The sequence below is a fragment of the Camponotus vicinus genome, unplaced genomic scaffold (genome assembly GCF_025532165.1).
Source record: "Camponotus vicinus isolate PSW18456_S1 unplaced genomic scaffold, iyCamVici1.0 SCAF_8, whole genome shotgun sequence".
Lineage (NCBI taxonomy): Eukaryota > Metazoa > Arthropoda > Insecta > Hymenoptera > Formicidae > Camponotus > Camponotus vicinus.
This window is the reverse complement of record NW_028141980.1, coordinates 3727013-3741722: the sequence shown is the minus strand read 5'-3', so window position 1 is coordinate 3741722 and position 14710 is coordinate 3727013. Positions and strand designations below refer to the sequence as shown.

General features: G+C 35.6%; 4 protein-coding genes across 4 annotated transcripts; 3 read left to right on the top strand and 1 right to left on the bottom strand.

Moving 5' to 3' along the window:
• The first annotated feature begins 263 nt into the window (after positions 1-263).
• On the top strand, positions 264-2698 carry LOC145975593 (uncharacterized). The gene is made up of 4 exons (XM_083106183.1): positions 264-416; positions 596-792; positions 870-1180; positions 1269-2698. The coding sequence occupies exons 2-4, from the start codon at positions 609-611 to the stop codon at positions 1524-1526; spliced, it is 753 nt and encodes a 250-aa protein (XP_082962309.1). The 5' UTR covers positions 264-416; positions 596-608; the 3' UTR covers positions 1527-2698.
• Positions 2699-4186: 1488 nt separating this feature from the next.
• On the top strand, positions 4187-5108 carry LOC145976305 (uncharacterized). The gene is made up of 2 exons (XM_083107371.1): positions 4187-4664; positions 4711-5108. Exons 1-2 carry the CDS (start codon positions 4187-4189, stop codon positions 5106-5108), a joined length of 876 nt encoding a protein of 291 aa, XP_082963497.1.
• On the top strand, positions 4892-6029 carry LOC145975783 (uncharacterized). The gene is made up of 2 exons (XM_083106485.1): positions 4892-5488; positions 5566-6029. Exons 1-2 carry the CDS (start codon positions 5243-5245, stop codon positions 5779-5781), a joined length of 462 nt encoding a protein of 153 aa, XP_082962611.1. The 5' UTR covers positions 4892-5242; the 3' UTR covers positions 5782-6029.
• A 6473-nt stretch (positions 6030-12502) lies between these two features.
• Arg (arginase) lies at positions 12503-14652 on the bottom strand. Its single transcript, XM_083105878.1, has 7 exons — positions 14297-14652; positions 14003-14075; positions 13704-13909; positions 13461-13624; positions 13232-13347; positions 13035-13157; positions 12503-12952 (listed from the first exon to the last, which is right to left on the bottom strand). The coding sequence occupies exons 1-7, from the start codon at positions 14396-14398 to the stop codon at positions 12720-12722; spliced, it is 1017 nt and encodes a 338-aa protein (XP_082962004.1). The 5' UTR covers positions 14399-14652; the 3' UTR covers positions 12503-12719.
• Between the last annotated feature and the right edge of the window lie 58 nt (positions 14653-14710).

Sequence of the window (14710 nt, the reverse complement as noted above, 5' to 3'; positions counted from 1 at the left end):
TATTTAAGATCGTCTTAAGAACCCCTTCAACCATAGACCTTATAAGTATGGACTGGCAATTGCCTATAGTTTCTGTAGAGAAGCAGTGTCCGGAGGAGGTTAGAGAGAGAAACATACTTTTTAGTACTTCTCTCTCTACAAGTGTCCGGACACTGTCCGGTCTATGCCTTCAACCAATCAATGACCGCATTGCAGCTATTTGATTGGTTGAATGGGTTCTTAAGACGATCTTAAATATAATAGCGTTTTCGATTGGGAAAAAGTTAGTGCGCACTCAGTTCACACGAACACTGGACAAGTTCCATGGGTTGCACTGAATAGTGCAGGTGAAAAAAAACACGCCGAAATTTTCAGTGCCACTTGAGTTGACTAAATCGCGGGAAGAACGAAAAAGTAACCTCGACATCTCATGTTCAGTTAAGTAATGATTTTTACTATATGTAATTAAATAATATAGAAGATGATCAAGAATATCACGTATTTATCAATAATTGTACACACTTACATGCAATAAATTATTACATGCAATGGCACAAATAAAAAAATTTTAATCTAATCTTTGAGTTTTTACTAATATTTGATATTATTCATTTAGGATTGAAAGCATAATGGAAAAAATAAATGTCGAGTGCAGTTTCTGTGGAATTGTTGGATCATATAAGACTATATTGAATCATATTAATTGCGATCATCCCGATTCAGAAACTAACAATTGTGAATCCCAGGCTGGATGTAGCAATGTTCAGGAATCGCAAGAAAATTCAGAAGTAGACGAGACTGATAATAGCAAAAGTAATATATTTTTGGTAAATAAATTATAATAGACATTTATCAATGCAATGAAGGTCTAATAATATAAATATTTTAAGATTTGGCAGAATGGAGTGAAGGTGAAACGAAATTACTCCTAGATAAATATGGTCAATACATGGTTATGATTGGTCCGATGAAAGAATTTAAAACAAAGAAAACTATGTGGGAGAAAATAGCAATGGACTTAAAAAATATTCTTGGTGTGTCCAAAACATCTCTGCAATGTGAAAATCGGTATAAAACCATCATGAAACGAAAGAAGAAGGCAATCGATAACAACAAAAGTACAGGGCGGAGTAAAATGACTGTTCCTTATGAAAATGAATTATCAGGAATTGTAGGATTAGATGATAGCATAGAACCTGAGGTATAATTTTAATTTTAAATCATGTAATCAATCTTATAAATTTTTAATTATATTTTATAATTTTAACATTATTTGTGTATAAATATAGGTTTTAATGGACGCCAAACATCTAGTTGTAAACAAGAAACGAACATTATCTAATCTTGGAAATGAAACCAAAGAAAACGTTTCTGATAAAGAGACAAATGTTAAGAAAAAGAAGATTTCTAATAAGAATCGAAGTGTCGAAGACACTTTGAAGGAAATACATGAAAAGAAAGAAGAAGGTAGAGAACGAAGACATCGAGAAAAACTTGAGTTGTTTAAACAATTTTGTGAGAAATATTACGAAAAGAAAAGTGAATAATATAACATTCCAAACACTTTCAACGAAAAAGTTATATACATTTATATATATGTAAACCCCTTCAGGGTTAGCCGAGTAAACGGTATTACTTCCAAATATTGTACCAAAGTACTTGCATTATTTCCAAATATTCTACCAAACTTAATATTGTGTCATGTTTTGTGTTCATTACTATTATTTTTTATTTTATTTTAATTTAAAGACTGTTACACAAATTAAGGCATTAATAATAGAATAAGAATTTACTATTAACTATTATCAAATGACTCGCATATTTCATTTCTCTTCTGCTCTCCTCTTCTTTTTGCTTCTATTTCTCCCAAAACTTGGGGATCATCGATATTAAATATTTCATCATTATTGGGCTCGTTTATTAATTCTATGTCGAATGAATCCTTCAAATCAATACACAAATTGTGCAATACGCAACATGCCATTATAAATTTTGACATTTTTTTGACATCGTGAAATTGTAATTCTATTAACTGACGAAATCGCGACTTTAACAAGCCAAATGCATTTTCGATAAGCACTCTAGTTCCACAAAGCTTTTTGTTATATATTCTTTGTGATCGAATAAGATTTCCATAATCTTTATAAGGTGTTAAAAGATATTCCCTTATTGGGTAAGCACTATCGCCTAACAAGTGATACTTTCCATTTTGACATATACCACTAATATTTTTGCTTATGAAGGATAATGTGAATGTCCTGCTATCGTGAAGTTTGCCAGCCACTCCAGTGAAGGCGTCAATAAATCTCTTCTTATCATCACAAATTCCTTGTAATACAAGACTCGTTTTGTCATGTCGATTAGCGTAAGTAGATCTTATTTTATACTTAGGAGTTCGAATGTTTATATACGATCCATCAATACATCCTAATACATTTGGAAAACCTGATATCTGAAAAGAAATAATTATTTATTATTTTAATTTATAACAATTCAATAATAATTAGAAGTAATTTTCTCTCTTTTATTTAAGATGTAACCTTTGAAAAACGATAAGCCAGCTCATCTTTTTCTTCGTTATTATTGGGAAACTGTATAACATCTTTCGCTATGCTTAAAAGATAATTCATAACCCTTGATAAAATCGTTTCGCAGGTTGAAATAGCTGTATCGAATCGATCTGCTACATCTCGCATCGATGATTTGTTTCCTGCAAACCTGTAAAATATATTATATCAATTTTTATACAATTATAATTATTAAAAGGAACTGTTTTATGCTGCACTAACCACAAAAAAGATAAAATATGCTTTTCAGCAGAAACTGCTGATCTACCATCATGCATTTCATTTTTTGGAAAGAAATCTGATTGCTGAAAACCATCTATTAATTGCTCACATGTTTCTGGACACATTCTGAAATGCCTACAGAACTATGACAAATATAAAAATTATTATTATTCAGTATAAAAATGCTATTATATTACATTGTACATTAATTATATTTTAAAAAAGGGTATAGGTTCGATGTTTATATAAAAAGATATAACACTTACGGTGTCATTATCCATGTTTTTCACACATGCTACGTAATTTACAGTTTTTGGAATTATTCTTCTAGTTCGAAGAGTTGTAATTATTTCTTCTTCCTCGCTTGAACTAGAAGAAGATTCCAAAAATGTCTCCAAAATATTAAAGAGAGCCAAATCCGAATTGCTCATTTTGTCGAATTTTCGTTCGTTATTGTTCAAAAGAATGCCCTACTGCTTGCATGCATCCAGTGCACTAAACTGGCACCGTCAAAATATCTCGTGCCACTTAGTGCGCACTGAGTGCGCACTATGCAAGTGTCGTGCGTTCAAACGAACACGCAACACTAGCCAAGTGCGCATTGGCACTGCCAATCGAACACGCGCCTGACACTCAGTGCAGCCAGTGCACCCCAATCGAAAACGCTATAAGTGTGGCGTCCCTCCATCTGGACAAAATACAGATGAATGGATTTACGAACGCACTAGCGCCATCACATACCTCACCCCGATCCACCAAAGACATAGAGGCACTCACTCTAGTGTGTCTCGTCGTCCGAAGCGGACGTAAGGGCCTGAGCAGAATGGCTGTCTTATAATTTTAAGACTATGTTTTATGCCTTAAGTCTTTGTCTTAGGTAACGCACAATACTGTGTGTTATGTCTCGAGTCTTATGTATACGCGAACGTTTATTTCTTACAAAGGGCCTGAGCAGAATGGCTGCCTTAAGATTTTAAGACTATGTTTTATGCCTTAGGTCTTTGTCTTAGGTAACGCACAATACTGTGTGTTATGTCCCGAGTCTTATATATACGCGAACGTTTGTAAGAAATAAACGTTCGCGTATACATAAAACTCGAGACATAACACACAGTATTGTGCGTTACCTAAGACAAAAACTTAAGGCATAAAACATAGTCTTAAAATTATAAGGCAGCCATTCTGCTCAGGCCCTTACCAAAGACTGAAACCATAGTTGTAAATTCTTTTGTTGTAAAATATATTTTTATAAAGACAAACTGAATGTATCAATCCACCCGGCATCGAACGACAGTTAATAGGAGGTCTTTAATAACCTGACTCCCTATAGTGGTAACCACCGACGTGAGATATATTTTTTTTTCCCGCCTCGCACCACGTGGCGAACGAAGACACGTGGCGATATTTAGGCAAGAAGTATGCCGATTGAACATTCGCCAACAAGACTAGTCAAAGGAAGCAACACCGAGCACACGACGTCCGTCGAGGAAAAGCCATTCGACAACCCTTATCCGAAAGCTATGAATAACGACGGAGAGGGATCAAAAAGCGCAAACATCGACGCATTCCAGGCAGTGCGCTTACCACCATTTTGGAAAGACAATCCGGCATTATGGTTCGCACAAGCCGAAGCAGCTTTTGCAATACACCGAATAACAAGTGACGAATCAAAATTTCGCTACATAGTACTCAATGCTGATCAACCCGTTCTTCCCTTCGTGGCGGATTTGATAACTAACCCACCTGAGCAAGACAAATATCAAACCTTGAAAGATCGCATATGCTCGATTCTGGGAGAGACAAGTGCAACGAAGATCAGAAGACTTTTAGGCTCACATGAACTAGGAGAAACCCTCCATCTTCCTACAACGTCTACGGAATTTGGCAGCAGGTCAGGTAACGGATGAAATTCTAAAATCTATATTTATGGAACAACTCCCAGAAAGTGTGCGTACCATCCTGGCAATTAGCGAAGTTCAAGATTTAGCAAAGCTAGCGGCCCAGGCAGATAAGGTGGTAAAAATGGCCAGACCAGCAGCGACAGCAATCCAGACTATCACCGAAAAACAGACAGACGCAGACGACCAGATCCTGCAGGAGATTGCGGAACTGAGGAAACAAGTCAAGAAACTCTCCGTAAGAGATAAATATAGGCGACGCAGTAAATCGCGAGGACATTCCAGCGGCCGAGAACGAGCAGACAACCGCGAACGTTCACATCACCGTCAAGACCGCGAAGGTAACGCCGAGTACTGCTATTATCACAACAGATTCGGCGACAAAGCGTTTAGATGCGCACAACCTTGCACATTTAATAAGCCGAAGGCGGTGGAAAACTAAACCCGCCGTCGCGAGTACAGGCGGTCGTCGATGGGGTGGTTAGAAATAATAAACGCCTGGCAATAACCGACAAGAAGAATGGCATTACGTACCTTATAGATACGGGAGCAGACATCTCAGTAATCCCGAAGAGGATGATGAGAGGAAAGCTCACACCCGTAGATTTTCAACTGTTCGCAGCAAACAACACAATCATAAATACTTACGGCAGCAGCTCACGAGTAGTGGATTTAGGACTACGACGCTCATTTAGATGGCAGTTCATCATAGCTGATGTCCGACAGCCGATCATAGGCGCAGACTTCCTGGCGCACCACGGGATTCTACCGGATCTAAAGAACAGAAGACTGGTCGACGAACAGACTCTACTGAGTACCAAGGCAAGGATAACCACAGGGAAACAGCCCACCGTTACCACAATAGACAAAGGATGCAAAGTCAAGGAACTCTTACGCAGGTACATCGAAATCACACGTCCTACAGCGCTCAAGAAGACCGTACACGATGTGAGACATCACATTGTGACCAAGGGACCACCATTGGCAGAAAGACCACGCAGACTGCCCCCAGAAAAGTACGCAGCCGCGAAACGAGAGTTCGAGACGATGTTGGCACAAGGAATATGTCGCCCCTCTTCATCACAATGGGCAAGTCCGTTACACCTAGTACGTAAAAGCAACGGAGAATGGAGACCGTGCGGAGATTTTCGTAAATTGAACAGTGTGACGATCATGGATAAGTATCCTCTACCTCACATACAGGACTTTACATACCACCACAGTATATACAGTAGCGCAACTCTCCCGATTTTGTGTAGCATAAAATGGAATGCGCATGCGCGAAGTCAGCGAGTATACTAGTACTGCCATCTGTACTTTCCTCTCATTCTCTCCTTTGGTTTTCGTTCTCTTTCTAACACATTATAATATGTAATATAAATTAAATTTAATAAAACTTGAATATATGTACATAAAGAAATTGTGAAAAATATAATACAAAATATATAATGCAAATATATATAAAAAATAGTACATATGACATGATGTGAATATTAATTAACCATTTTATATGTCATATATAACTGATAGCAGAAAAGATATATACTCATAATACTCACATATAATTTATAATATATTTACATATTAATACTTATATATATAATTTTTAATATATTTATATATTAATTGTACATACGTATATTCTATATATATATTCAAAAACTTAAAATTAAAAAAAAAACATTTAGATTAAGACTACAATCACTTAAATTTTATTATATAAAATATATATATTTATGAGCAAAATGAATAAAAAAACAAGAAATATATATTTGTTAATAATATATATTTATTTATAAACAGTTGTATTTCGTTAAAAATATTTATTTCACAAACAGAAATAATCTTGAAATTAAACTTTTTCTCTCTCAAATCAATCATCTGACCATACCTCAGCATGAATCAGAAAGAGAAAATGAGAGAGTAGAAGAATAGAAACAAGAAAGTGTTTTACATTCAATTAAAATACAAATGTGAAATACGTTATAACATATATGTCATATAAACGTTTGATGTTTATATGATGTAAACATCAAACGTTTATATGACATATATGTTATAACGTATTTCACACATTTGTATTTTAATTGAATGTAAAACACTTTCTTGTTTCTCTTCTTCTACTCTCTCATTCTCTCTTTCTGATTCATGCTGAGATGGACCGAGTAGCTGAGGTATGGTCAGATGATTTGAGAGAGAAAAGGTTTAGTTTCAAGATTATGTCTGTTTGTGAAATAAATATTTTTAACGAAATACAACTGTTTATAAATAAATATATATTATTAACAAATATATATTTCTTGTTTTTTTATTCATTTTGCTCATAAATATATATATTTTATATAATAAAATTTAAGTGATTGTAGTCTCAATCTAAATGTTTTTTTTTAATTTTAAGTTTTTGAATATATATATAGAATATACGTATGTACAATTAATATATAAATATATTAAAAATTATATATGTAAGTATTAATATGTAAATATATTATAAATTATATGTGAGTATTATGAGTATATATCTTTTCTGCTATCAGTTATATATGACATAAAATGGTTAATTAATATTCACATCATGTCATATGTACTATTTTTTATATATATTTGCATTATATATTTTGTATTATATTTTTCACAATTTCTTTATGTACATATATTCAAGTTTTATTGAATTTAATTTATATTACATATTATAATGTGTTAGAAAGAGAACGAAAACCAAAGGAGAGAATGAGAGGAAAGTACAGATGGCAGTACTAGTATACTCGCTGACTTCGCGCATGCGCATTTCATTTTATGCTACACAAACTTCAAAGGTGCCGACAGGGAGTTGCGCTACTGTATATACTGTGATACCACTTAGCTGGATGCACCGTTTTCTCCAAAATAGATCTTGTGAAAGCATACTTTCAGATTCCAGTAGCGGAAGAAGATTGCCATAAAACTGCAATAACTACACCATTCGGATTGTATGAATTTTACAGAATGCCATTTGGTTTGCGAAACGCAACGCAAACTTTCCAAAGATTTATTGACGCAGTTCTAAGAGGACTCGACTTTTGTCACGGTTATATCGACGATCTGTTGGTAGCATCAAGAGACGAAGAGGAACACCGAAAACATCTCGAGCAAATATTTCAACGTTTAAAGGAGCACGGACTATCTATCAACGTGACAAAAAGCGAATTTGCGGAAAAAGAGGTCGAATATCTCGGATACACAGTCAACAAAGAAGGAATACGTCCGACGAACGATAGAGTAAAAGCCATCGTTGATTTCAAGAAGCCGAACAATATAAAAGAGCTTAGGAGATATCTTGGGATCATCAACTTCTATCACAGATTCATCAAAAATGCAGCAGCCATTCTAGCTCCATTAAATGGATACCTGACAGGAGCGAAGAAACGCGACAAGCGGCCAATAGAGTGGACTACACAAGCAGAGGAAGCCTTTCATGAAAGTAAAAGACGTTTAGCAGAGACTACCCTACTGGTTCATCCACGAGGAAACGCCAAACTATTCCTCAGAACAGACGCTTCCAACGTAGCCATGGGAGCGGTATTGGAGCAGTATCAAGAGGGAGAATACAAGCCATTAGGATTCTTCTCTAAGAAGTTATCTGAGGCACAACAAAACTATAGCACATACGACAGAGAACTCTTAGCAATTTATTCCGCATTAAAATTCTTTCAACACATGGCAGAAGGACGAAACGTAGTTGTGTTAACGGATCACAAACCACTACAATACGCGTTCTCACAAGCTTCTAATAAAGCCTCTGAACGGCAAAGGAGACAATTAGACTTTATAAGTCAGATTACTACTAATATTGTCCATATTGCAGGGCATGAAAACCAGGTAGCGGATGCACTGTCACGAGTAGAAGCAGTCAACCTACCAGTTATCGTCACAACAGACGAACTTTACGAGGAACAGCAGAAAGACGAGGAACTCAGAGCTCTACTGGAGACTAAGACATCACTCTCACTAAGGCCACTACGGTTAGACGGAGGAAACAAAACCATATACTGCAGTGTCGACAAGGAAATTCGAATATACGTACCGAGAGTATTACGGAAGCAAATTTTCGACAACATACATAATCTGTCACACCCAAGTGGAAGGACAACAAAGAAAACAATCGCACAAAGATTCGTTTGGCCAGGTATGCAGAAAGATATTGCTAACTGGGCCAAGACATGCTTACCGTGTCAGAGAGTGAAAGTCCACAGACACAATCACAGAATTCCAGAGCGAATTCCAGTCCCGGACGATAGGTTCCAACACGTACACCTAGACATCGTAGGACCGCTACCCAACTCTAAAGGAATGAGGTACTGTTTAACCATGATCGACAGGACAACAAGATGGCCGGAAGCTACACCAATAGCGGACACATCAGCGGACACTGTAACAGACGCATTTTTTAATACATGGATCGCACGATTCGGAGCACCATACATGATTACAACCGACAGAGGAGCGCAGTTCGAGTCAGCAATATTTGAAGCGATGGTCAAGCTAATAGGAAGTCGGAGAATCCGAACGACAGCGTTTCACCCGCAGGCAAATGGGATGATCGAGCGATGGCACCGATCGCTCAAGGCAGCAATCATGTGTCACGGCACCACGGATTGGACTAATGTACTTCCTATGGTACTTTTAGGATTGCGAAACAGTTACAAGGACGACATTAAGACATCCGCAGCAGAGATGGTCTACGGAAAAACACTACAGATCCGGCGAATATTTCGCAGCCGAGGAGCCCACTGGATGCCCGGACATGTTCCTGCAGAAACTACGCGAGCGAATGCGGCGAGTAGGACCGAAGCCCACAGCGCATCACATCAAACAAAAGGCCTTTGTTCACAAGGAGTTGGAGGACTGTACACATGTCTTCGTCAGGGTCGATCGAACGACCAGATCCCTAGAACAACCATATGAAGGACCTTTTCCCATAATCAAAAGACTGACTGATTTTTTGTACAGGATCAACTACAAGGACCGACCGACTGAGATCAACATTGACAGATTGAAGCCGGCGTTCATTGAAAAGGCTAGGGAGAACCAACAACTATCCGAGGATAATTCCCTTCCAGAACCTTCGCCAGCTGAGACAGAGAAAGGACATCTTGCACGAAAAATTAGATTCGCGACTCCATGAACGGAGTCACTAAGGGGGGAGTGATTGTGGCGTCCTTCCATCTGGACAAAATACAGATGAATGGGTTTACGAACGCACTAGCGCCATCACATACCTCGCCCCGATCCACCAAAGACATAGGCCCATATTCTGAATCCTCTTTTATCGATAAAAGTACCTCTAAAAGTGGTATATAAGCCTTCTGATTGGCTACAGGCCGCTTTTAGGAGCACTTTTATCGATAAAAGAGGATTCAGAATATGGGCCATAGAGGCACTCACTCTAGTGTGTCTCGTCGTCCGAAGCGGACGTAAGTTACCAAAGACTGAAACCATAGTTGTAAATTCCTTTGTTGTAAAATATATTTTTATAAAGACAAATTGAATGTATCAATCCACCCGGCATCGAACGACAGTTAATAGGAGGTCTTTAATAACCTGACTCCCTATATAAGAACGGACTATGAATACCGGCCAAAATTGCATAGCTGCATATGCATAACATAAGACCATATGGACCAATGAGCAACGAGTATTATGTTATGTAAGTCAATATGGCGACTTAATACTCATGCTCATTGGTCCATATAGTCTTATGTTATGCATATGCAGCTATGCAATTTTGTGTGTGATGGCCTTTAGTCAACGCACAAGGATTTTACGTAAACGTAGGTATCGCATAACATGCAATACAAGATACGGCCTACGTTTACGTAAAATCCTTGTGCGTTGACTAACGTCTCCGATTTACGCATACGACTTTGTCGGAAATAGTTACAACATCTTTGTGCTCAGGCCCTAAGGAAATCGGCCAATCAGCAGATACATAATATCCACCGCGCGTCAAAGTTGAACTCAATCCAACTTTTGTATTGGCTATCGCGTCGGCTTCCGCCGCGCAGCAAGTGTTGCCGCGTCCTGTGTGCAGGGGGTCGATTGTGTATCACACAACTTGGTGAAAATTACAAAAGTGAGCAAATGTACTAGAATATTTATAATTTCATTAGTCAATATCTAGTAAATTTGCTCACTTTTGTAATTTTCACTTGGGTTACGTTCCAAAACGTCCTCTCCGAGGAAAATTTTACTCGATGGCCGTTCCGAAACTCTTTTAAGCCTTTCCGATTGGTTCAAATCGGCCATCGAGTAAAATTTTCCTCGGTTAAGGCTATCACACATAAAATTCCATAAGCACGTAATGCGGCGTCTATAATGAGATTTTAAGGAGACTTAAGGCGTAAGACTTAAGAAATTGACCAATCACAGTCGAGTATTCTCTTAATACTTGAGTATTAAGAGAGTTCTTAAGTCTTACGCCTTAAAGCCGGTTATACAATAGCTGTCGTAAGTCGGGTGTCGTAAGAGTTGACCAATCGTATTCGATTATTCTTCTCTAAAATCAACTGTGATTGATTAACTCTTACGACACCCGACTTACGATAGCTATTGTATAACCGGTTTAAGTCTCCTTAAAATCTCATTGTAGACAACGCTTAAGACGTAAGCGTAAGGAAATCGACCAATCACGGTCGAGCAGTAAGGCAGCCATATTAAAACGTAAGAATTCCGATTTGTTGATTTTCTTACTGCTTACGTCTCACGTGCTTATGGAATTTTATGTGTGAAGGCCATTACTTACGTTTTGGAACGTAATCTTAATAATGTGATACACAATTGACTCCCAGGAGCCCTTACTGCTCAATCATGATTAGTCAATTTGCTTACTGACTACGTTTCACTGCTTACGTTTTTTTGTGTGCCATGGCCTTCATGCGTTTCATGCATGAAACAGAACGCACCAATGGCTGCGTTCAGCAGGAAAAGCTGCTTTGCAACTGTTGTAAAATTCGTGAATCTGATTGGTGTATGCTCTTAGATCCAGTCAAAATTAAGAGCATACACCAATCAGGCTCACGAATTTTACAACAGTTGCAAAGCAGCTTTTTCTGCTGAACGCAACTAAAGCGTCGTCTACAATGGCCGTAGCATAAGGTTGTAAGGCCGTAGTCATAAGAAATTGACCAATCACAGTTGATTATTCTCCTGAACTTCAATTGGGATTGGTCAATTTCTTACGACTACGGCCTTACAACCTTATGCTACGGCCATTGTAGACGACGCTTAATATTGCATCCTCATGAGATGGAAATCCAACAAACAGAATAAATAAAAGAGAAGGAAAAAGAAGACTATATATAATAGTATATATATATGGAGATTTTAAAGTATAACAGACAAAAATGTTAAAAAAAAAGATCTCTCAAAATCAAAATATAATTTTTTTGTTATAGATGATATCAAATCGAACACTTGTAAAAATAGCAAGTTTGGGAGGATTTATAACAGCAAGTATGGGTTATGCCTTTCATTATCGTGTACAACATGATATTAGAAAGAGCGAATCTTACAAAGATGTAATGAATATCTTTCATGTGCATAAGAAAGCTGTATCATATCTTGGAGAACCTGTAACATTAGGTCGCATCACTTATGGCAATGGGCAACAAATTCTTGGACAAAAAACAAAGTATAAATGGTTTAAAGTTCCACTTAAAGGTAGTAAAACTAAAGCAAAATTATATTATGAGATAATATTATTAGAACATAAAATTGAAGATAAATATGAGATATCTAAAATTGAAATTACTTTTGATAATATACCTGGAAAAACATTCGTAATAAGAGAGTGTGAGATAAATGAGTAATAACAAAAAATTCTATTAAAAATATATATAAAATATGTAAAGTATGTTAAAATATGATTGTAAGACAATAAGTTATTTAATTAATTACATAGGTGTGAAAATTATAATTAATATTCATATAGTTATTATATTAAGTAATTTTATGAGAACAATTGAATTGAAATATAAAGTCACATAAGAATTAAATGGAAGCAAGATATATATCATTAAGATGTTTGTAGTGGTATATCAGTAACACCCTTAGGTACTCTCAAACCATATCTGGTATATCCTAAAGCTGCTTGAATAATATGTATGGCTGCTTCTATAGTAATCTTTACATCTTGTGCACTGCCAATTTGTGGATTAACTTCTACTAAGTCTATAGCACTCAATCGGCGTGTTCTGTATATTTCTTCCATAAGATTGATTGCTTCTCTGAGAGACAATCCTCCACGAACTGCAGTTTGTAAACATTCATAGACAGAATAATTGGAATAAGAATTTGTTAATAAAAATGATACATTAATATAATCAACTACCTGGAGTTCCAGTACTAGGTGCTTCGAGAGGATCTAATGCATCTATATCAAAACTAACATGTAAAGATCTTGAGTTATGAGGATCTATCTTATTTAGTGCCATATGTATTACATCATGAATACCTAAAAACGTTAATCTTAGAGCATATGTTGTATTTTAAGCATAATTGATGCATATAATTATTTTATATACAAACCATAACGTTCTATATCTTCCATGCCAAAAGCAGTAATACCAAATTTTTCAATTACTAATCTTTCATAGCGGTCCACTGATCTCAAACCAATATAAGCTACATTTCTGATGGACAACCTGTAAAAAATTATATATACTAAGTTTATTCTCTTTAATTCATTGATATAATAATAGTCATCGATTTAAATAATAGAGTAAAGTCTAAATGTTCAAACACATATTATTCTTACATTGGCATTTGCCAATCCATGCCTGGTAAATATGGCCAATAATCAGCTAATTCAGAAGTTAACAATGCTACAGGCATTCCGTGTATATTACCACTCTCACTCGTTTTGTTAGTATTTAAATCTGCATGGGCATCTACCCATACCACTCCTACATCATGTTTTTCCTGTAAAAAGTATATAAATATCCAGATTTAATAGTTTTATTAATTTTTCCTATATACAAACATATTTGCTATTAAATACCTTTACATGTCCATCGATAGTACCAATACTCAAACTGTGATCACCACCGATTGTTAGTGCTTGCCTACCATCTCGTAATACTTGTCGGACTTGTTCAGATAAACGACTTGTACAACTTGCTATGCAACCCAAATGTGACATATTATTTACATCACTTATATTATTTATATCATATAGTATATCACCATAGTCTTGTACATCCAACTCTTTTAAGAAATGAATATAAATTATATAATATTGTACGCATACAACATGCGTGTATGTGAAGGATAAATAATATGTATTGATGATTTTTATACCTAGTGTTTTTAATTCATATATTAAATTTGCGGCTCTAATTGCATCTGGTCCATGGGCTACGCCTTCTTTTTCCTGTTAAACTTATTGTCTTCATTTTAATTGATTTTATCGATTTTTTATGCTGTTTTTATCGATATTTTTGTTCAATATATATATATATATATATATATTGAACAATATATATATATATATTGTTGTATATATATATTGTTGAAACTATATATATATATATATATAGACAATATAATAAATGAGGACTGCAAGTTTTATACTATTTCTTTATTATTATTTACCTGCCCTTTATCGAATGGTACTCCTATTATACCAACTTTTCCACCATAATAACGAATACTTAATTTACTATAAATTTTGCATGCTTTAATTAATATATTCATTTCGTCTTTCCTTGTGACACAGTTGTTTATAAGTGTATAAGAAGAAATGACCTATGTGCTCTTTGACCTGCAGATTTGATTTGGTATATCATTGAAACATGTATTTATGTTGATAACAGACAAAATAGACATACAAGACTATGTCTTATCTCAATCATATATGTAGACAATAAGTGTGATAAGTATATAGACACCCTTTGTGTGTGTGTGTGTATATATATATATATATATATATATATATGTATGTATATATGTATAAATTGTCATATAATATTGATTTATACATTTATACTAATTAAATTAGTTTAAAAA

What these genes read in the sequence shown, in the direction of transcription:
- LOC145975783 (XM_083106485.1), top strand. Translation starts at nt 5,243, where the DNA reads ATGATGAGAGGAAAGCTCACACCCGTAGATTTTCAACTGTTCGCAGCA. An exon ending in AGACTCTACTGAGTACCAAG is followed by an intron (nt 5,489 to 5,565) that starts GCAAGGATAACC and finishes ACTCTTACGCAG; the next exon opens with GTACATCGAAATCACACGTC.
- LOC145976305 (XM_083107371.1), top strand. Translation starts at nt 4,187, where the DNA reads ATGCCGATTGAACATTCGCCAACAAGACTAGTCAAAGGAAGCAACACC. An exon ending in GGAATTTGGCAGCAGGTCAG is followed by an intron (nt 4,665 to 4,710) that starts GTAACGGATGAA and finishes AACAACTCCCAG; the next exon opens with AAAGTGTGCGTACCATCCTG.
- Arg (XM_083105878.1), bottom strand. Translation starts at nt 14,398, where the DNA reads ATGAATATATTAATTAAAGCATGCAAAATTTATAGTAAATTAAGTATT. An exon ending in ATATGAATTAAAAACACTAG is followed by an intron (nt 13,910 to 14,002) that starts GTATAAAAATCA and finishes ATTTCTTAAAAG; the next exon opens with AGTTGGATGTACAAGACTAT. An exon ending in ATGGATTGGCAAATGCCAAT is followed by an intron (nt 13,348 to 13,460) that starts GTAAGAATAATA and finishes AATTTTTTACAG; the next exon opens with GTTGTCCATCAGAAATGTAG.
- LOC145975593 (XM_083106183.1), top strand. Translation starts at nt 609, where the DNA reads ATGGAAAAAATAAATGTCGAGTGCAGTTTCTGTGGAATTGTTGGATCA. An exon ending in CGAGACTGATAATAGCAAAA is followed by an intron (nt 793 to 869) that starts GTAATATATTTT and finishes AAATATTTTAAG; the next exon opens with ATTTGGCAGAATGGAGTGAA. An exon ending in ATGATAGCATAGAACCTGAG is followed by an intron (nt 1,181 to 1,268) that starts GTATAATTTTAA and finishes GTATAAATATAG; the next exon opens with GTTTTAATGGACGCCAAACA.